At 43.1% G+C, this 22,984-nt stretch overlaps 1 protein-coding gene across 2 annotated transcripts; it reads right to left on the bottom strand.

Moving 5' to 3' along the window:
* Window positions 1-250: 250 nt before the first annotated feature.
* arid1aa (AT rich interactive domain 1Aa (SWI-like)) lies at window positions 251-21,481 on the bottom strand. 2 transcript variants are annotated; one of them, XM_044116484.1, is made up of 20 exons: window positions 20,250-21,481; window positions 16,884-17,102; window positions 15,124-15,723; window positions 14,942-15,037; window positions 13,032-13,272; window positions 10,562-10,651; window positions 10,282-10,452; window positions 9,392-9,713; window positions 8,853-8,998; window positions 8,680-8,765; window positions 8,364-8,573; window positions 8,055-8,259; window positions 7,771-7,906; window positions 7,528-7,697; window positions 7,272-7,440; window positions 5,595-5,720; window positions 5,285-5,375; window positions 4,320-5,157; window positions 4,105-4,235; window positions 251-3,439 (listed from the first exon to the last, which is right to left on the bottom strand). In XM_044116484.1, the coding sequence occupies exons 1-20, from the start codon at window positions 21,156-21,158 to the stop codon at window positions 1,565-1,567; spliced, it is 6,831 nt and encodes a 2,276-aa protein (XP_043972419.1). In that variant the 5' UTR covers window positions 21,159-21,481; the 3' UTR covers window positions 251-1,564. The 2 variants fall into 2 exon arrangements, with proteins under 2 accessions (XP_043972419.1, XP_043972418.1); XM_044116483.1 differs by having other exon boundaries at window positions 7,771-7,924; window positions 20,250-21,480.
* Window positions 21,482-22,984: the final 1,503 nt, after the last annotated feature.

Raw genomic sequence — 22,984 nt, 5'->3', positions numbered from 1 at the left:
CAATTATTTGAAAAACCTTAACCCTATGACTGGCTAGAAGCTGTACATGAAAATTACCAAATTTAATAAACTCATCCAATTTGAAGCTTTTACGTTGCTCTACTTCTAAAGTCAGGTACTTTAATTTTAGCAGGTTTCACATGCCATAAAAATTTGTCCAAACCATAACAGCATAACAAAGACTAGAAAGTCGAACCAATTTTGTGCAAAACTGTGAAATTGAATTGAATAAAACAATGAAACAGCTTAGGAAGATTTGATGTACATTTATTCTTACCACGTGGAACATATAGTATAAAGATTTCATACTGAATAAATGATATTCCTTGAGCCAAAAAAGGGGAAAGGGAGAAATTTACATGTTTGTCTTAGCTACATAGTCTGAAATACAAATATGCAGAATTCATGACTGGAGAAAATTTGTCAAATGTGTACTTCATCTAGTTTATTCTTGTTTGTACCAGGATATAACAAGTTTGAGCCGTGTCTGCCATACTACGGAGCTGTGGAGGAGACCAGAGGAGTGGGTCTAATCAGTGGGGACCGGAGGTTGCTGGCAAACCGAAGAGTCTGCCTCCGTCTCTCACCGATAGCAAGTGTGAGAATAGTGACACAGACAGAGACAGACAGAGAGGAAGGAAGTATAATGTACAACATTATATATACACCACAGCAAAGCTGTATCTGAAGTTGAAAACCAGTCCTAAGAGGTGATTTCTTTTCATAAGGGTATTCATACAATCAAGGGATAAGAGGAGGTAAGGGTGTTGTAGGTTCTTGATACTTTGGGGAAGAAAGCCATTTTCTGTTCAACACCAAACTAAAATGACCTCAGAACTCTAGCTCATCCGCTTCTGTGTGAAACATAGTTTACAGAATGCTTACACTCAAAGAGCAGTACGGCACAGAAAATGTCCTACAATCTACTGCACACTGCACAGGCCTCCCCGGTGAAGGTGTTTATTGACAGCACGGTCAACTGTCGGGCTGACTGGTGAGGATCCAACTACAGCATCTACAACCAATAGGTCACTTGTCAGTCTGTTTCACCTCAGTTACAGACTCACTGTGCCCCTCAAGGAGAGAGCTAGGGCACACTGCGTCTCCCAAACTCACTGTAAACGAGACAGCAACTTTGGTTACAGTTTTTGTTTTTCAGCTATTTATTTATTTAATCATTTATTTATCTTTATTAAAAAGAACTCTCACCCACACCCCTCCCCAAGTGCAGAACAGTCTCCCGACAATGGCGCTCTCGGCTCTGTATCATCCGGTTGGCGTTCAGGCTTGCGAGCAGTGTCCCTTTGTCGGCATCTCTCTGGTTCGCAGTCCGCAGCAGCTCCGTGATCGCCCTGTCTTAAGTAGGGTTGGCGTGTGAAGGGCACACTGAATGTAATCTGAAGGATTTTTAAAAAATTTTTTATAAATTAAAGCCAGTCACATGAACTGTTCTTGCCCAGTTTTACACGCACAAGCCAGATTTTTTTTTTCTTTTTTTTCCAGGGAGGATGGGGACTGGAGAACAAACCCCTCAAACAAGTGGAGCCACAGCTCCCTACAGCTGTCATGACTGGCCAATCAAAAAGAGTACATCACAGATAACGTGAGAAACCAGCGAGTTCATTAGGGGAGACACAGAAAGGTCGAGGAGTCGCGACTCGTGTAGTGTAAACTCCGAGTGGTTCTCCTCCACCTTGGCTAAGGCGTGCAGAGCCCGGGCAGCTCGCCGCATCATGTCCGGGCTGGTGGGCTCAAAGGGCATCCCTTGTAGGTGCAGCAGAGAGCTCTGGCTTTGTTGTAGCTGGGTGGCAGCGAGAGAGTCCTCCAGGAAGCCGAGCAAGTTGCCCACACTGCCCTTCTGGACAGCGATTGCTCGGGCTGCTGTAGTGTCACCCTGGGCCAGGTTGGCCAGTAAGACGACAGCCATCTCCCTGCAAACTGCAACCTTCCTGTCTCCGATTAACCGCACCAAGTTCCCATACAGCTTCTCCAACCGACTGAAGGGGGGAGTGGCCAGGATGAGGTCCACATTGTTATCTTGAATGCTCAGTTTGCTAAGAGTCTCCAGGACCAGTCTCTGAGGTGACAAAGCACTATGGGGGCCCAAGGTTGGGAAGGGGTCCTGGGCCTCTGCCGAGGGGCACACCGCCCAGTGGAGAAGACCATCTAGCAGGGGTAAGCAAATGCTCTCAGGGTAGGTGGAAAGGTCAAGTTGACCTGAAATGTTTGCCATAGTGACCAGCGTGTTCTCTCTCAAGATCTCCAAGCAGTCCCACCACCACTCATCCTTTTGACCCACTCCCTCATCTGAATCCTCGTCCTTCTCGTAGGTGAGAGGGGCCTGCTTGCGCTCAGGGTGCCAGTGGTGGAGCAGTATCAGGTGTCCGAGTATGAGCAGCAGTCCGGGATGTTTGGACATCTCGTGGTCATTTCCTGGCACAAAGGAGAGGCTGCGGACAATATTCGAGACACAAATACAGCGACGTGCCAGCGAGTCCTGCCAGTCGGACAGCGTGACGAGCGGCCCTTCATCTTTACTGTGAGGCTCATCTTCTAGGATGGTGCCAGTCTGCTGTGCCTGTTGGTTGAAAATACTTCCAGAAGCCAGAATGGGTCTATTATTCTCTTGATGACTTTTAGGGCCTTTCTCAGCCAGCTTTGTCTCTAAATCAGACGGTTGCTCCTCATCATTGCCAACTGTTAAGCCAGCTTTCTCAGAGTCTGTAGATTTTTCTGACATACTGCTCTGTTTTGGCCTTTCTTCTTCATCATGATGCTTCATTCTGTCTTCCTCAGTAGGCAAACAACTCCCCCGTATGTCTTCATCCAGCAGCCGACGCTTCAATAGAGCTGAAGGCACGGGTATCCGTTGTCGTGGCTCTAAGAAGTTCTTGCGAGACTCAAAGAGGGTCTGGATGTGTTCGGTTGAGTCGCCCCCTCCCGCGCTCCAGTGAAGTAGCCCGCTGTCAAACTCTTGAACTTTACCATGATTACTTAACTGGGCAGCCACAAACGGGTCTCTTTTTCGTACCACCTTAACTGGAAATTTGTCAAACTTGCTGGCCTGTTTGGGTTTCTCATGTGCAGGCAGAGATTGCACAGAGCCCGTCTGTTCAGACGAAGAACCCTTGCTCCTCCTCTCTTCTTGTGTCTTCTCTTCTCGACTTTGCGAGCATGGCTCTTGGTCTTCCTCCTCCTTCACGGGAACCGACCGCTCCATTTCGTGTTCCTCCTTCTCTTCGTCGTCTGTCTCCTCTTGTTCCAGGTCCTCAAACCGTGGTTGCTCTTCTTCCAGGTTGTCCAGGTCTCGTTTCAAGGCATCAGGACCAAGCAGAGTCCTCTGACCAGGGTCCCCAACTTCATACTCCCGCAGAATACCGAAGATTTCTATCAGGCAGCGCCTGAAATACTCCACGACCAACTCCAGCAGCCCAGGTAACTGCATTTAAGACAAGGACCAGAAAAATTAGCGTAGATAGCCACATATTCAACAAAACAATCCTTAAGTAGACTTCAGCCAATTAGCTTATAAAGGTTTCAAAAGATGAGCCTCAAAATCTCAGCAATCTTCCCTTCATTAAGATTTAAAGTCTTTTCAATGAGAAGTCAGAGTAAGTGGTGGTGTGACCAGAGTCGTTACAGCACAATTTTAACGGAAATTTTTGCTCACCCGTTGAAATCAAAACAACACTAAGCGCTAAAAAGCCATAACTGCCATAAATTAAACACTATTTTAGTAGTTAAACCAAAGTATTTCATTGTTTGCAATTAAATAACTTTACACAAATGCTATATTTGAACAAAAAAATATAAATATTGTGTAACCATGGTAATTTCTCTCAAGGTATAAGTTCTGAATTTCCAGACTTTCTTTCAAGTAAAATTCAGTTATTTTTTATTTTAGATAGGCTTTAAATATGTGCAAAAAACAAAGATATGATGGGTAACATTTATATATTAGTGATAAAATTAAGGAAACAATTTCTTCATGCTCTTAGTTTCTTTTATCAGTTACTGAGACCTGGAATCAAATTTTCTGACTGCACAAGAGTCATGAATTTCACACCAACCCATGCTTTTTGTAAAGGCAATGATAAGTCTCACCGTGTTGAGATCGAAGGTTGCTATACTGTTGTCATCATACAGCAGAATATTGATGGTATCTAAGGCCCATGTACTTTCAGCCAATAAACCAGACTTTAAGGACATCATGACTCTCCAGGCTTCCGGGGTTCCTACAACATTTGGAGAAAGTATTATATTTAATAAAATTATTCTTTAAAAATACTTTAAAGCAAAGTGTTTGAACATCGTCATACCAATATCTTTCAAGGTGAGTCTCCGTCGTGGTTTAAGGACAGGAAGTGTTCCTTCGACAGAACCCGGGGGAAAAGGCATGTCTCGTCTTATTAGAGGCGACTGCACTGAAGGGGGCACAATGTGGGATGCAGGTACCGGGGGACCAGCCTTTTGCATTTTCATCAATCCGTGTGTGTAAGGAGATTTGCTCGGTGATGTCCGAGCCTCCATGGGGCGGGGTATGGAGGCGGGGCTCGACACCTGTGGAATGTGGTTCTGCACACCCTGAGGGGGCTGGTAGTTGGACTGGACTGAACGAGGCATGGGCTGTCCAGGCCCGGCTGGACCATAGGGAGGCTGCCGAGGGCCCATCTGGGCCCCCCACTGGCCATCGTGATTCATCCGCTGGTCTGATTGCATCATTTCGTCAGGGCGATTCATGCCATGGTAGCCGGGTCCCTGCGTTGGCCCCCCAGGTCCACCTTGTCTAGGGTAATTCTGATAGTTCATGTCTCGAGGTCCCTGCCACATGCCCCCTTGAGGACCCTCAGGCCCTGGCTGCATCATCTGAGGAGGCATGTTAGGCTGAGCATTGGGCCCAGTTGCTCCTTGCATCCGTTCTCGACCAAAAGGAAATGGGAACTGATTGCTGGGGCCAGGTGGACGGCGGTCAGGGCCAGGGTAGGGCCCGCTGCCGCTGTACTGATTGTACGGCTCCTGCTGTCCTGATGATGGAGCAGCGGTGCCACCCTGTTGCTGCTGCTGCGGTCCTTGTTGTCCACCAGGGAAAGAACTGCTGTACTCTGCCTCATGGCGTTTTGATGGGGGGTAACCTCCCTCCACAGGACGCTTATAACCCTACATATAATGACATTATTTATTTATTTATTTTGTTAAAATAAGCTTTGCTACTGTATTTTTAATTCATTTGATTACAGCACATGGACAATAGTCAGAGATTGTGTATTGCAGATGGACATTATACCTGTTGTGGGTACATTCCAGGTTGCTGATTTGGGTAGGAACCAGTAGGGGGCGTTCCTTGTCCAGGATACTGATTTCCATAGGAATCATGTCTGTAAACATCACGCCTTGTTAGTTTGATAAGTGAGGATATTGGTCATATACTTACACACTGGATTTAAACACAAAATACACCCATATAGTTTTATTTTGTTAACTATTTAGATTTCAGTTATGATTCTTTTACATAAAAAACATCAGTTCTTAATAATAGCAAGTTTGAGGCCAGAAAGTCTGCCAAGCGTCTCGCCTCAAGTGTCCTTTAAATTTACCGTGGCTGTTGTGGTGGGAAGCGATTTGGAGAATACATCCCCGTGTCGGTGTTGGCAGGCATCATCGGGTTTGGCTGAGGAGGTCCAGATCCCATGTTGCCCTCTGGGCCCATTCCTTGTTCTGGTCTAGAAAAAGCAGGACAACAGACATGGAAGATTTATAGTTTACCTAAATATTTGTTTGTGAACATATTAAATGGTGAGAAGCAGAAAAACAAAATATTAGCCTCGACACTAATCCTGGAACAAACACCAGTCTAACATTTTATGTTTCTTCTCTAAAACGTTTCAGGTTGCTGTCAATATACAGGAGTAGACTACGACTACTGTATGTTTAGAGATGCTTTAAGGTTTGTCAATCCATTCAGTAAATGTGCAAAACTGGACTACAGTAACAAAATAAGAAATCAAAAAAGAATGCATATGTTATTAGAGTTCTTTATTTGAAATTTTAAGTATAGCTGCTAAACATTGCAACACTAAAAAAAGCAATATTTCTGTTAAATATTGCAATAAAAAAAGTCTTTTGATCATCTCTGGGACACACAATCCAGCTCTTTTCTAAAAGGTACAATGTCTGGATTTTCCCATGCTAGTTATACTTTGATAAAATTTTAATAATGTCAACAGATGAATGTGGTACTTCAAGACATCTGGAAATTGTACCAAAAGATGAAGCAGACTTGTAGAGGTTCTCAGTTCTTTCGAATGATGGCACACTAGGTAACAATTTGTTGGAGGAGTTTCCTTGAAAGGAGGTGTGAATATATTTCTCTGATCAAAACCTTGCCATCATCGGGCTTTCGGATATTGTGTAGTGGCATAGTGATCTTAGTGTACAAAAGCTATTTATTCTGACATTTAGCAAATAAAACTAATCTTGGCAATCGGTTCTGTCCTAAAACAAGACTGTTGAATTATTGTCAGTTTGTGGGGAAAAATGTTGCGTGTCCATTGTGCATAAACAGCTGATTTCAGCTGCAAGCGTTTCCTGGCCTCATAAACACTCTTTGGTGTGAACCCCTGTACTGAAAGAAAATACTTGATCACTTGGTACTAGGTGTAAGAAGCTATTTCAGAAGTAAACTATTTTCTAGATAGGCATATTTAAGATATGTTTTGCTGTTTATTCAAGCTGTGAAAGAGCAACATCTTTAGCAAATGGCAGAAATGCTCAACAAGTACATCAAAGTTTTTTTTGTTTGTTTTTTTTCTTTTATAACTCAGTCTGCAAATTATCCTAGATTTGGAAATACTGGCAGCCTTTTTGAAGATTTCATAATTAAAGAAAGTTTTAAGGCATGCAAACTAAGACTTGGCTAGCCGGGCAAATCGCTACTAAGGGATGTTAATGTCTGTGTAAAATGTTAAATCAGTCACTCTGTCTCTGTATTAAAAGAGTAAAATTGTGTTTTATAGCTACTGCTTACACACAATTTGTGACATAATCTCTGCCAAATTAGACCATCATCCCCAATGGCAGAAGGGCTATTGTTTATAAAGAGAAAGAGGAATCAGCTAAAACTGGTATCTGCAATTGTCATCTGTGCATCTCTAAAATAAAAAAAAATTAATGCATAATTCTGCACTAAATGGAGAGGGCTATTTAAAAAAAATCAGAAATAATAGTTCCCATTAATCAATATTCCTTAAAATGCCATCTCTAATGGATCCTACCTCCTGTCATAGCCTGGTCCATAGGGGTATTGTTGTCTGGGCCCCATTGGCATTGTGCCCATGGCCCCAGGCGGTCCTCTGTTGAATGGAGGCTGTTGTTGTGGCGGCTGCTGCTGGTCACCCACAACGTTGTTAGGGCCCTGGTTAGCAGGCAGAAACTGCTCCCCGACTAAAAATACAGTCACAATTACAGCAGATTAAAACCTGATGACTGGTAAATGGCCGTCATGCTTCAGATAAGTCTGAGGACTTCCACCTTTCCGCATGTTACTGAAGGGGTCCTTGTTGGGTTCGTAGGGGCCCATTCGGCCTGGCAAGTCTGCCGTGTTCATGCCGGGCTGATAGGTGGAGTTGGGAGTCAAGTTCTTTCTGGGAAAAGTGGGGTCGCTTCCGTCCGAGAAGGGGTCTTGTAGGTTTACACTGCTCCTAAGAAAGAAAACACCAACAGAAATTAGCCCAATTATCAGCCTATTTTGGATCTACTATTAAAGATACTGACCTAGGGCCGGGTGGCATGGGGGGCATTTGAGTATGAGGAGTGGATGCCGGCGTGGGGGGCTTAAGGTCGCCCCCCTCTGCCATCGAGCTGCTGGTGGACTGGGGCGTTTGTGGACCTTGAAGGGACCCTGACCCAGCTGTGGAGCAGAGGGACGCTTCAGTTTGAAAGAAGAGAGGAGCAGACAGATAAGGTACAAGGTTTTAATTAGGAAATCAAGTCTTTTTTCTTTTTTTTTTTTAGGAGGTGAGTCATGTTTTATCTGAAAAGCCGAGGGGAGTTCTAACCTGGAGAGGGGGGCTGGACTTTAGCAGCCTGGTTCTTTTTGTTGTCTGTGAAGATCTCAGGAGGAGGATCTTCACCACGCTCTATTTTACACTCAAAGGCATACAGACACTGGATGTACTGTTTCTTCAAAGAACTGGCAGCACTGCTGGATGTACCCACATTCAGAGAGGTGGCTAGATCACGCCACTTCTTATTTTTATTCACCTATCACAAAGAAAAGGCACACAAGAATTAGAAAAAAGAAAACAGAAAAGACAAAAGCAAAGTGAGAATTTTAGCTTATTGTGGTGTCTGGGCGCCATGATCACCTGCATCATTCCTCCGATCTCTTTAACGGAGACGTAGAGCCGGAAGAGGTCAAGAGGCTTGCGCCCCACAGCGGGCAGGTTGGTCATGCCCATGGCTTTCTCATCCACAAAGGCCAAGTAACGGTCCACCCAAAGCTTCCTGTCTGGTTCTGGTCCCAGCTCATAGAGGCGTGTTATCTTTTCACACGTTGTCGTGGATGAGTTGGATTTCTGTTTGATGTCCCCGGAAAGAAATTCAAAACAATTTTAAAAACCCTGTAAAGGTCCTGCAGCTACCAATAAACACCGAAACGCACAACAGTTGCAAAGGTAGTACCTTTGATTTTGATTCTGGCTTTGGCGTTGCACCGCCATCTACTTTGTTATTCATCTTATTGTTCATTTCTGGGCTAGGAGCCATACCTGCAGGTGAGGAAAGGGTTCCAATTATCTACAAAGTTCCCATGTTACTGACTAAATGAAGCAACAGTCATCTCTGTATTATATTACCACTTGTGTTGTTGGCCATGTTTGGCCCCATGGGATAAGGAGATCCACCTGGAGTGTTCATCATTCCAGGCATGCTGTTCATCGGTGGGCCATACGGTGGACCGGAGCCCATCATGCCTTGCGACATGTTGGGGTACCCAGGCATTCTGCAAATCGATAACCAAGGAGAATATAGCGTTAACAGTTTAAGTGTGAGCACAGTCCCCGTTTTTGAAAGGGGCAGCATGGTTTACCATCCAGGGGAAGACAGTCTTTTCCATTCGCAAAGTAGAAAACGATTATGTCGGTCGCATTTAGAAATTTTCATTAGAAAATTTCCAATTTCAAATTTCCACACTTTTACAATTATTTTAGGCAATCTACAGGAAATAAGAGTAAATTCTGGATCTCATTTGCAGCTTTGATTTTGCTGTTAAATTCAAGGTTTAAGTCTGTGTTTTGTAAGAAGGCAACATCATCTGTAGTCTATAGAAAATGCCCAGGATGTTTAACCCTGGACTGTGGCTCGGTGTTCAGATGAACACCAACTGTAAACCAACCTGTTGAGCATGGAGTTACTGGAGGGGTGCTGCATGGCTGCAGGATCCTGGGGCTTTCTGTTCATTCCTGGAGGTGGGCACATTCCTGAACTGACCTGGGGTGGCATGTTGCCCATGTTCGGAGGCATGTTTGGACCCATGCTAGGGCCCATATTGGGGCCGTACGGACGAGCCCCCATTTGATTCGGAGGCATTCTCCCTGGAGGCATGCCAGCATACGGCGGGCCTCCCCCCTGGCCTGCAATGGGGTTCATGGAGCCCATGCCTGGGCCAGGGTAGTTAGCATTGGGCATGTTCCCATAGGCTGGTTGGCGGGGATAACCTACAGTAAAAAGTAAAGAAATGTTCAAGTAGATTATTAGCCTGAATTCTATAGTTGCTACAAAAAAATGCACCTCATTTTTGGCAAAGAACTGAAAATATGTTCACCAATGTTCTGTAACAAACTACAGAAGCCTTATCAGAACAGTTGGGGTTATAAGTTCTAATGGTTTGAATGCATTTGCATATTCAATGGAACACATGGATGTTTAAATTGTAATTAGAAGCTTCTTATTATAGGACAAAAAAACACCCCAGTTTATTAACAATCTGCTAGCAGAGCAACAAGCCTTCGTCACAGTTTGAGCTCCACTGACAGGAGGCTGTGCAACATCAGCTGACTCTCTGACTCCATGGAAGCTATTTATAGCCGTGAAAGCAGAGCAAAGGACCACCAATAGCATACTTTTAGACATGGAGACAAGAAAATTGTTTCTATAGGTTGGTCTGACACAATGTCTAGCTAGTTTCACCAGCAATATTTAAAATAAGAAGACATTTATACTTTATAAAAATCAGCCCTATGAAGGCAATCTCCAAGGGCTGTTGCACAATTTTAAAGTACCAACCTTGGGGACCGTACTGTCCTCCCTGCTGCCCATAGCCACCCATGGAGTTGTTCTGCTGATAAGGCGCCATCCCAGGATGCATCTGTCCTCCAGAGGACTGGCGAGGCGACAGTGCAGAGGCCGACTGGGGGGATACGTAGGGAGGCATCTGAGGGTTTCGCTGCATGAACCCTGGAACAAAAGAGGAAGAGGTAAATATGTTGGTGAAAATGAGAAGCAACAGAAACTATTTTTGACGCGCTAATTTTAGTGCACACATTTAATTAAGACAGCAACAAACCTCTGTCCTGCGCCATTGGAGACTGGCTCATTGCAGGGTGCAGCGTCCCATCTGAGTGAACGCTGGATGGCCTGGGAGGCATCTGGGTCCCTGAGGAAAAACCAGAAGATTGAGTCGACTTAAGTTTAATCGGGGAGCAAGAGATTGATTCACACAGTCAGAACCGTATTCTCTGACAAGCAGATTCCAGATTATGACATTAACACTGCAAATCCTGATTGATGGAGCATTTTTGTTTGTCGTCAATCTTTTGCTGATCAATAAATACATTAACGAGTGCTATAAGATTGGGATAAGAACAACACTCTTCTGTGTGGAAGTTGCTGCTGAGAAGCAACGTGAAGAAGGCCCAAAGTTCACCAGTTCCAGCATCAGTGAGCTGCTTAAAAAATCAGAGTATGCACAGAAATGTATGTGCATGCTGGGACACGCTGAGTTTATTACCATTTGTTTTTAACTTTAGTCACAGAACAAGCTGGAGTTGGAAATGCTGGCAGCCGTTTGGAAATTTCAGAGTCAAGATAAGGATCGACACTCTCTAGTAATGCACCGTCACAAAACATTTCCACCATAAACCTCCAGAGACGAACCGTCTCCGATCTGCCTCTTTCCTTCCTGAAATTACGAGGTGAGACCACAATCTGCAGCGCGGCTTTCAGAAATGACTTTCAGAAACGTCATACACGGTTAAGTATGACGTCAGCGGCACTCAGAAAATCTGCACCAGACGTTTCCCCACACTAGTCGTTTTTATAACAATAATGGCGGAAAACACATTCCGTTGTTTACCAAAGCAATGCTTTCAAATTAAACATACATCTCTCCTTCATACGCTTCTCTCTGCAAATTATTTCTGGATGTAGTTCCCTTTTAGTTGGTTTTCCACACCGTGCATCGCTAATATGTTGATCCCAAGCTGACAGGGGGCAGAGCCTACCTAGCTAGGCTAGTTAGGGACGCAACAGCAGTAAGTTGACTTTAACTCCCCCTAACCACATCAGTTCTGACACAAAACACAGTGAAAAAAAGTGTCTTAATCCTTGAAGTTTTTTGTGACGGGTGCTAATGCTAGCAAAAACACATTATATATATTATAATTACATATCATTATATAAATTAGAGTTCAAATTGTGAACCACATACATTTTGTCCTTTAAAATAGAGATTAAAGTTTCCCTTTACAGCAAAATTTTTAACACATGCAGTGACATCCTTGCCCTTAATATAAATAAAATATTTTTACTGCTTTTCCCATTTATTTCCAGCTAAAACTAAATCTGCATAAGCAGGGCAAAACTTTACAAAAAAAACAGATAGGAAATCTGCCACAAACGTCTGATCAGTGCCTCTCTCTGTGGATTTATAACAAATGATTATAAGATGTGACAAAAGTCTATCAAAATGTCCAGCCTCACATAAACCAGGCTACATCTGCAAGACACTGAATTTGCATCATTGTTCAGAAAGGGATGAATGTTACATTCCTAGATAGCTAGCTAAAAAGTACACCTTGGGTGACACATATGAACAGCTGCAAAAATAATGTCACTCACCGTTTTCACGCCACCAGACGCTTACTAGTCCTGCTAATTCACTTACTGTTTTTCAAATGCTTTTAGTTTAATGTGAGGGAATTGTGTTTATAAAGTAGTAAAAATTACAATCGCTCCTTTTAAAAGAGATGGGAAAATTAAACGAAGAGCTGTATAAACAATTTAAACTCGCATGTCTTTTTCTTATTTTCCAAGGAGCCAGGCTGCTTTGAGAACCTTTTTAATTTGTCTTAACTCTCCAGATACTGTCTTTCAGCAGTTTTCTTTCCAATCTTTTTCTGTCCGGTCCTTGTATCAGACTGGCAGAACCGCGTCCTTGAGCAAAGTGAAAACAAGTGTATCTATCTACAGCACACGAAGAGTATCTGAAATGTATTTAGGAAAAACAGAACCCAACAGAGAGCTGAGGCCTGGACACTTTCTCAAGGCTTCAGCTAAAGTTATGGAATCAAACTTTTTATTCATCTCCAAAGTTGGAACATTTTTGTACCAACAGATCAAATAGGAGCAAATAATAGTTTAACATTTAACTTATGCTCTGTAATGAATTCCCAGTAAAGGGATCAAATATCCCATTTAAAACTGGATATTTATAAAGGCATACACTGAAGTTCAACTGATTGATCAGTCTCAGGTTAGAATCAAGTGGCTAAAAAAAAAAGTTTCTTAAAAAAACGTCCTTGTTCGCAGTCGATTTAGAAAATTACACAAAAGTCTGACAGCTTGGAAGTGCATAAAAGAAAAACCAAGTTTAAAAAGTTTAAAAAGCAAGTTGTGTTGAAACTCAAGATTTACATCTAAACAACAACCAGAAAGGTTGAAACACCACTACCCTGAGACTGTAATTCAAAAATGGAATCAGAGTAAGACGTCAGGAATCTATAAAATATCCTCCTCAACTCAAGCTACCAGCTCACCTGGCAAGTTGGCGGGTGACAGCGGGCCTGTGCGCGGAGTGCTGGCGCTGGCGGGGGAGCCAGCTGGAGAAGGCGAGGGGCCTCGGATGCCTGGCAGGTGGGGAGACGTGTGCGGTGAGAAGGGCGACTGGGCGGGGTTGCTTTGCTCTCCCTGGCTGCTCGACACGCCGGACGTGCTCACGCCAGGACTCAGGGCACCCTCCGTGCCCGTCGGCAGGTCGTCGATCGACCCGGACAGGTCCTGGAAACAACAAGACGGCCGGTTAAAGAGAGACGGGGGGGAAAAAAAACCCTAAAATGTCAGAGCCGTTCTGATTTACAGTCACCACTTGAACCGGTTTCTTTTTGCATCAGCTGAGATAACGTGACGCAACAACTCCTCCGTGTTAACACGTGAGTGGCATGGATTCAAATACTACACATGTTCACACAATCATCCCTGGAGGCCTTTGTCCTTATTTATCTTTTTCAGAGAGAAAGTGAGTGTGCATTATTGCCAGGGGTTGTCATGGTTACGCAGGTTTGCAGGATGTGAGCAAGCAGAGTCAGCATGTAGAGGCAGCCTCTTCACCACGTGACTTCAATAAACAAAAGAGACTCCTTCAAATACCTATGTGATATATGGCTTCTAGAAATGCAAATAAATACACACAGATCTTAAGGTCCGAACGAGCAGAAGCTTTAGCGTTAAAGTCAGATAACTTAGTGATTAGTTACTGATGTGATTTTACTTCATCTAGCCGCCAGGTCAAAGATTACTGACTGATACCAGGTCAGCCTGTACTCTGATACTCTGTGTATATTTATACTTTCTAGAAGCACAAAGAGCTCAAAGAAAATAAACAAGAATATCAAAATAAATTGGTTCCCAAAGCATATTGATAGTGATGCTGACAATGCTTGGACAGACAAACAGATAACAGATACAACCAAAGAATGGTCAATTACCGTAGTCAAAATATTAAGAAATTGTGACTGCAGGGTCACAGTGTCTTTTTTACTGCCTTTTATAAGTACACAGAAAATACAAAGAATAAGCTGCAGCTTTAACCGTCTGGTCGATGTGAAATTCATGCAGTCAAATACTAACACTCAGTTACAAGATCAGCCATAACTTATGTGAACTGCATAAGACCAAAACCTCAAACTGTACATTTCTGATTTCTGAACACACAATCACCATCAGGATGCAAGACAGCAAGAGAGAGCAATACTTTAACAACACCTACGTGGATCTGATTCATCTGTATATGCTTTCAATTTATGCTGCACTTGGAAATGTTGGCAGATTTTCAGTTTAAACACTCAGACTAAATGAGTTAGTAAGGAGAGAGCAAAACTCTGTTTTACGCATTCAGGATCTTATTCACACACATAGTGATGACACTTCATCTAAAATAAATAACTACTCACAGCACCAATAGAAAAACAAATACATTATTAATTTTCAAATCAGAATCCAATAAAAATCAAAAAATCCAGAAATCAGCCATGAAGTTTGAATCAGGCACTTCCTTTGTGACACATACATAAAATGTTTGGTTTCTATGATCTGGGGGAGGGGAAAAATACTTGGAACATAAAAAACATCAAATTGCCAAATAATAAATACAGATTACAGGGAGAAAAGAAAAAAAATCATCCCAGTGCTGCAGCATTCAAACTGAACTTTTAATTCCACAGACGAATTTCCACCAGCATCATCCAGAAGCAAAACAAACAGAAAATGTTATTTCATAGCAATAATCAAAGGAATCTATAAAAAAAGAGCTTTTAAAACTAATCGCGGCCATTTTAAGATGCAGTTCTTGGTCGGTACTGAAATGTAACTGTGTAATAAAGCTCCATTTACACAGCTACAAACTGTCTTAGTGAAGAAGAAAAAAAGTGATTTAACAAGCATTACTGACCGGAAGGCTGGATGGACGGCCTTGACCGTCCTCTGGACCAGATTTGGGCTGAGAGGATGCAGGGGCATTGGACTGAAACGAGTCCTGGGATATCTCCTAAACACACACACCCACACACACAGGCTTAATAGAAGCACATATACAGAGAAGGATGAGGGCAATCCAAGACAGAGGGCATGTACCTGCTGTTGGGGAGGAGGAAAGCGCTGATAAGGTGACTGCTGTGCTTGCTGCTGCTGAGCGTTTGGCGGGTAGGCTGCAGGCGGCCCCTGTGGATGCTGGCCGTGTCCCGGTGGCTGCTGCGGATGGGACTGCGTCTGCTGTTGCTGCTGCGGAGGGGCCTGCTGGGGGCCTTGTGAGGACCCTGGGTAGCTGGGTTGGCCTTGGGATCCGGGGGGAGCCTGGGAACTTGGCTGCTGTGCGGTCTGAGTGGGAGGCCCCTGCTGCTGGCCGTACGGAGACTGGCTGGGCTGAGTGGCAGACGCCTGAGAGTAAGGTGGCTGAGACTGGGGGGCGCCTTGGGACGGGCCAGGCAGGGGACCCTGGGACTGTGAGGGCATGTGGGGCTGTTGATAGGGTGGTCCCCCCTGGTTGTGTGGAGCTGAAGACGGAGGGTGGGGCTGCCCAGGGTAAGGCGACTGCCGCCCAGGCTGACCGGGTTGGGGTTGGGAGTAAAGGGATTGCTGCTGGCTCTGATGAGGAGCCTGACCTGGCTGGTTGTAATACGGCGCCTGGCCCTGAGAGCCGTAGCCTCCTGGTCCCTGCTGGCCATAAGATCCCATCTAAAAATGAAAATATATGCACATCTCAATTTTAGACAACGCAGAATTCCACCAGAAACAATTTTAGGTCACAACTACGTTTGGTTTTGTATTCACAATCCTGATGTTAGTCTTCAGGTGCACAGTGATATGACAGCTCTGTGTCACTGTTAAACATTGAAGCTGATGCAAAAAAGCTTAAAATTTTATTAGAAAGGTTCCGTGTGGCTGGACATCCCACGTTTACCTCCAAACACAAGGCAAACTATTTTTCTTTAAAGAAAAAAAAAAATCTAAATAAAAAATACTGTAGAATCACCTGGTGCCAATATTTGATAACTTCTGATGTTCTCGAAATGAATTATTTTAATATAGTAAAACCTTATTCTTTAAATATGTTGCATCTTTTTTATAAATATAAATCCATTCTGTGTTTCTGTCAAATGCTCTGCCTGATCTCAAGCTATCAAGTCTACAATCAAATCTACAGAGTCCCTTTTTAAATGAGCATTAGAAACTCTTGATTGCAAAACAAATAAGACAGTTACATGCATCAGTGTACAAATCAATTCAAATATGTCTTGGATTTTTGCTCACGTTATTGTTTTTTCCCATTTAAAATTTTAATTGAGGTGTTTAAGCATGCACTTTGACCTGTCTGTGATTATGTTTAGAAAATTACAGCAGATTTGTGAGAGATGCTTTCACATGGTGATGTTTTACCAGCAAAGCTCAGGGTCAATTGAAATCTGTCAGATGTACTTTGATGGATTGAATTTAACATTGACTGGTTCAGAAACAAATTGGGATTCACATCTGGGTTTAATTTTTCTTTTGTATGCATGTTTTTTTTTTGTTTTTTTTTTTTGGTCTCAGTTGATTCAGTTGACTTTTTGAAGTAGTTTTGATTTTGCCTCCTAAGACCGTGATCAAATAATCTTCTTTGTTTAAAAGCATACTAGTTTGGTGGGGTTTTTTTGTGTCTTACATTTATTTGATTTTCCTTACTTTAATGGAAAAACACAGTCAAGGACTACATCTGAGAAGTGGACATTGACTGGAAGGCCAAAGCCACAGTTACTTTGTAACATTGTCTATATGCTGCCGATAGCCAAAATAAACATGAACGAACACAATTAAGTAATAATAAAAATATAATCTTCTGAATAAGATGCGATTACCTGTGGACCGTAGGGCATGGCACCCATGCTTCCTGGTGTACGACCTGGCATGCCTACCGGGTATCGCTGTGGACCTGGTGTGCCGTAACCCTGGCCCGGGTACCCAGGCCCAGACTGAGGACCCGTAGGAGGCACCTGTTGAGACTGCTGGCTGTACGGACTGCCTGCTCCATATGGCTGACCTCTAATTTTCCCCATTGGATCCATAGGACCAGGAGGCTGAGGATGTCAAAAAAAAAAAAACTTATTTAATGAGACAAAAACAGGAGATAAACACCAAAACCTGCAAGCAATAGCTCTTAAATTGGTGTAATTAGAGTATTGCTTCATTTCAAAGGCTAAAAAAAAAATAAAAAATAAAAAAAAATGCATGACTGCAGTGCTGAGGTAATAAAGCAGTTTCAGTGAATGGGCAAACTGTGCTTTTCTTCACCTTATTTCCCACGGTCATTACCCTGATTTTTTTTTTCACCTCACTCTGCCATAGTTTCGGAAGTCAACAGAGCTATATATATCTGCTCGAATGGAGGGCAGTCTGCCCAATACTAAACATATCCCAGCTGTGCTCCTGTTTTGAGCCTGGTCCAAGAAGGGTTCTCTCCCCCCACCCCCCAAGAGAAGGCGGTTTGGCTTCGGATGAATGACACTAGAAATGAGGGAAGTGCTTTAACAACGGCGAAAGGAGAGTGAAAACGGCGCAAGAACTCACACACCACTATAACCTCTCCACCCAAAAAGATTTCCCTAATAACTAAAAAACAACCCTTAATGCCGTTTCGATTCTGCCGAAACGAGTGTGCTCGCCCTGCAACGCTCTCTTTTGCAAAAAGAATCCAAAGAGCGTGACAAACTGTAAATCCACATTAATGAGGTGAAATAAATAGGCATAGCACATGGCTAATCTGCATAAAGCAGACAGGAAACTCCCTTGGTGGGTGAGAGATGGCAAACTGCTTTCTGATTGGCTTGGGGTGGGGAGGTCGGGGGGGAAAATTCTGCAGACACACAAAGTCAAACTTGTGCGGCATGCCAGACACAGCAGTCACATAGCTGCCAAAACAAGGTTCAGGACTGGACTTGTGGAGAGGTACATCTATCACTCTTTACAAGGTCAAAACCAATTTGAGGTTTGCTTTTGAGGTCCCGACTGGCCAATTCCAACTTTTACAGGGTTGAACAACTTTAACAGGATTTTTTTTTCCCTTGTAAGGACTGTAAAGTGAAAGAGAGAGAGAGAAAAAAAGGCTGGAATTTCCTTTGACTGAACTAGGAGTTTTGGATCTAACAAGATCATTCCCATTTATATATCACAGCATATTCACAAAAGAAGACATCGTCCAGCTACTGATATCAAAAGACGCACAGATTTAAAAGGTTACTGTTTAAAATTTGCTAATACAACTCATCATATTGACACTATTGTGTAAAAGCTTCTTGAAAAAGGTGCAAGAGAAAGTTCCAGAATAAATCGGATTTTTTTAAAAGACCACACAGCAATGCAGAACTGCCCCTTCCCCTCCTGTTGCTACAAAATGCAGCCGGCTGGAAAAAAAAAAAGACTACTTTACAAAATAGTTGGATGTTTCTGAATATTTTGGGTCACCAAAAGAAAACAATAAAGTGTGAACAAAGGGAACAGCATGAATCAACTACAGTCAGTAAATTACAAGTTTGGTCTAAAACAATCATATCATGCTGCTTAATTTCCAAATGCAAAATACAGTAACATTACATTGTGTCGGCTAATGTTAGTAATTTTACATATTGGCATCAGTCCCATCAGCGCAATTAATCAGACAATCAAATAGTCTGTCATTTATTTAAACACCTCCATTAGAAAGACTGATTTACTACACAAACACCTGAATAAGATTCTGTCTCGGAAATGTATTTTACTAGTTGATGGCGAACAGAAACAAATGCCATTTTGTTTTAACAAATTATAACCTCTGTTATCTTTAACTGTAAAAAGAAAAATCCCAATTATATGGTAATAACCGTGTGGCTGAGTAAAGGGACTATTAAAAGCCAATTAACTTGTGTTTATTTTAACCGCCAGAAAGACAGAGTGTTCATTTGGCATTTTACATTCCAATGAGGTGAGACAGACAGAAATTATCCCAGAAATGGGTTTTTTTAATCATTGTCCTAATACACACATGATCATTTGGAGTTACAATTACATTAATTACATTTTCAGATGAAATTGTGTTCACACACAACTCTTAAATTAAAAACTGCTTCATATTCTTTATTATATACATCATTATGTGGACTGGAGCCTCCATTGACACATTTGAATTCTGCTAACAAACAACTAAGAGATATTGAACAGCTTTGAATATAACTTTTTTTCTGCCCCCCCACCCCCGTTTTAGCATTGGTCAATGTTTATTGAAAGTAAAAAGTGGAACTGAGAGAGGGAGTGAAGCAGAAATGCCTCAGATGACCCTGTGATGAGCTAACGCTGTGTGTTCTTATCAGCAACTGTTGCCTTGCATCGCATGTAATTATAAATGGCCATGAGCAGCGGATGAGGAGCCAATCAGATTTCACCTCGCATGTCAACCCAAGACCAACTATCTCCTGGCTTTGACAGTAGGATTTTACCTCCACAATTCAAATCCCACTGCAAACTGCAATCTGGAAAAGGGCTGCTCACAGCCACTCATAAGGCAAGAGCTGCCCGTTTACAGAAAGAACAGCAGCTCCACAGAACAAGGAAGCGCATCTAATCGATATATGATTTAAAAAAAAGTTTAAAGAATTTACAGCCTTCCGTGATATCCCCGGGGACAAATAAACATTTTAAACAGGACCTACACAGGCCATTTAACTGACCGTGAAGTCCCCATTCAGCACGCAACACATTCCTTCCGTCATGGCTACAAAATTACAGCTCGACGGGCAAGAAAGCAGCACAAACATCAGATTGTGAACAACTATATAGCACTAATGTGCGAGTGTTTGTTATATAGTCGAACAGGATAACTACACTAATCGCAAATGTGTTATAAATCTTACGTATAAAGGGAGGAAAATGTACGGGAAGAAAAACGAGCCGTTGCTCCTATTTTCGCCCTCTTTTCAAAGTCGGGCCTTCTTGGCTCCTTAACATAATTTCCTCAACTTATACCCTAACCAAGCACCACTCTACTCTTAAAACGTGCATTTAGAAAAATAATTAAAGCGAAATTTATTAAGTGGTGTGTTGCAAAGAGTGAAAAAATACACACGAGAGGCAGCCATTTTAGAGTCTTTGCGAACTACTATCAGACAATGGCTGGCCTGCTACGTTGTGAACTAGCTCAGAGGAGGGAAGCAGACATGCTAAAGCCCTTGTAGCGGTTAAACGGTCGGGTCTACCTGGTTTCTGGCTAGTGGCTGCCCAGCACTCCCCGGACTCATGGGCGACGGGTGATGGGTTCTTTGTTGCCAGCCTGGATTGCTCCCTGCGTACTGACCGCTGCTGCCCATATCTGCTGGTCCCTTACTAGCTCCTTCCTGGCTGCTGTAGTCGCCACCAGACGGATAGTTTGGATACCCCCGTGTTGAACTGGGAGAGGTCAGGAGCTTGTTGAGCGTCGGTGTGGATGTTGGTTGGGGATTTCCGATGTTATATCTCTGGTTACTGTAAGATCCAGCCATCGCCGTGGGTCCTCCCGGCGGTGGCTGCTGCTTAGCTGGCTGGCCCCCAGCTGTCGGCGCCTGAGCGCTGCGAGGGGAGTTCATGCCGAACGCCTGGCCCGGGTGCGGAGTCCTGTTCGGGAATGGGTTGTAATTGTTTAACTGGTGATTCGAGAAGCCATGGTCGTGTGAATTGGGTTGATACGGGTCCATCATGTTGCTCGACTGCACACCCGGACCCGCAGCAGCTGCCATGCCAGGGCTTTGTTGTCCGCCATATTGATGAAAAGCGGGCCGACCGTAGTGCTGACTGTATCCGTACGAAGGCGGAGAGAAAGTGGGACCGTGATGATGCACGAACCCGGGGTGGTTGTTTCCCTCCGGTCCCACAGAGTCATTCGGGGTATTATTATTAACCCTGGGCGGGTTCCCATTCCCGTTCTTCATCTCTGGTTCCCCTCCTCCCCCTGCATTTCCACCGTCGGCCCCGTCCTGCAGATCTCCCCGGCCCGGCGATTCGCTGTCCAAACACGGCTGCTTTTTGTCGGACTGCTTGTCCCCTGGAACCGTATCTTCCTTCGGGTCTCGATCCGGCTTTTTAAGTTCAGAAGGCGGACTAGTGTTAAGAGTGGCGACCTGAGCGGCCATGATATACCCCCCCAACTCTCTCGCTCTCTCTCGCCGAGTCAGTCACAATCAAAAGCTAGCATTGAATATAAATAATTGTTTAAAACCATCAATCCTTGAATCGAATCATTCCTATCCCTTCATTCCGGACCGTATCCGGCTGCCATCTCTCCCGGTTTCAGCTCCGTAAGTAGGGTTAGAGAGGTGATGGAGGCTCCATACAATGCGTAGAGAAGCGACAGAAATTGTTGTGGGAGTTGTGTTACCGAGCCCGGGTAGAGGCAGGGAGCTAACCCAACCAACACGAGGCTCAGCTACATACAGCCATTTTACCCAGCCGCACGAGTGGCTGCAAAACACGGAGCGGATCCCCTCAAGGCCGGACAGGAATTTTTTCTTCTAAAAACATCACGTAAACTATAGGTGGAATATTTTCTTCTCAAGACGAGCTTCGTGTCTGAGCAAATGAAACACACATTTCACTCAGTAAAAAAAGAAAGGCATTCTGCAACAAAAGTAAGGCTCATTTATTAGATAAATGGAAGTGTCGCTCATTCATGAGATAAATGAAAACTAATTATTCTTTAACATCAATCTGTTTTCTATCCGTATAACTGTAGATATCAAGAGAACACATGATATAGATGTGTAACAATCATTTAAAGGCCCCAAATAGTCAAATGAATGCAGATTCAGATGTGTCAGAGTGTTAGGAAAACATGGCTTACCTGTTTTCATAATTTTACGTCTTTTATATTTACATCCTTTTATATTTATTTCTACATTGTCTGGTTGCTGGTAGTTCCAAATGACATTAGGAAAATACACATTTGAATCATTAGAATTGATTAACTTCATTGTGGTTACACTTTTCTCTTCCTTTTTAATAATCAAAATGTTCCCCACCACTCTCCTTGAGCTCTGTCATCTTGTATGACGTTAAAGCTTTATAAGATGCAAGTGTCAAGGGTAATGAAATTCCATTCAAATGGACAAATATATTATTAGGATGGAGACCATAAATAGAGATACATTGATTCACCAGAAACTGCTCCCAAATAGTCCTCTACTATTTTGACTTTGTATTGGTACAAACTTTGGGAGGATTTAGACCCAACTCACAAATTTCTTTTTCATATTCCAAATGCAATAGTTTGCAAGTTAGACACATCAATTTGTCCATGTGGAAATAGTTTGGTTTTTTTTTAAATCAACAACAAAAAAAACAACCTTTGTGTTTGCCCTATTGCGTTCCAAGAAATGTTTTCATCCATATAAAAAATATTCAGTGTTATAACTATGCCAGACCTGAGTGAGACAGAGTCACTGAAATATACCAAAAAGAAAGAAGACAGGTTGGACCATGCTTAGAGGAATTCTTTCATCTGACATATTTGGGCTGGATTCGAGATTGAACCATGACATCACCATACTGATTCGAGATTGAACCATGACTTCACCATACTGATTCGAGATTGAACCATGACATCACCATACTGATTTCCTGCATGAAAATCCAACAAATGAAACCTCTTCACAGTCATATGGATTTCTGAAGTTTTTCTACTAAAACAACAACAACAACAACAACAACAAAAAAGCAACTTGTAAAACACATACATGAAATACTCTGGGCCCCCCAAAATTAACATCCTGGGTAAGCCCTTGCTAAAGCCAGGATGATTATTGTGATTCAACATATTGTGCTTCTTCAGTTTTTGGCATCTAAATCTGTTCATTTAGCATCTCCCTGTAAGAATCTACTCTGAAAGTGAAGTAATTTTGTATCCTGTTCAGGAGGATAGGGTAGGGTTAGGGTTAAAATAAGTTGGAATAGGGTTCCAACT

This window comes from Gambusia affinis, linkage group LG05, assembly GCF_019740435.1.
Source record: "Gambusia affinis linkage group LG05, SWU_Gaff_1.0, whole genome shotgun sequence".
In the NCBI taxonomy this organism is placed as follows: Eukaryota; Metazoa; Chordata; class Actinopteri; order Cyprinodontiformes; family Poeciliidae; genus Gambusia; species Gambusia affinis.
Note: the sequence above shows the minus strand (reverse complement) of the source record. Positions and strands in the feature narration are given on the sequence as shown.

Coding starts and splice junctions, on each gene's coding strand:
- arid1aa (XM_044116483.1), bottom strand. CDS start 21,158: ATGGCCGCTCAGGTCGCCACTCTTAACACTAGTCCGCCTTCTGAACTT. Junction 17,103..20,249: donor AGCCACTAGCCAGAAACCAG/GTAGACCCGACC, acceptor TGACATCCTCAG/CCTCCTGGTCCTATGGATCC. Junction 7,698..7,770: donor CCCATGCCACCCGGCCCTAG/GTCAGTATCTTT, acceptor TTTCTTTCTTAG/GAGCAGTGTAAACCTACAAG.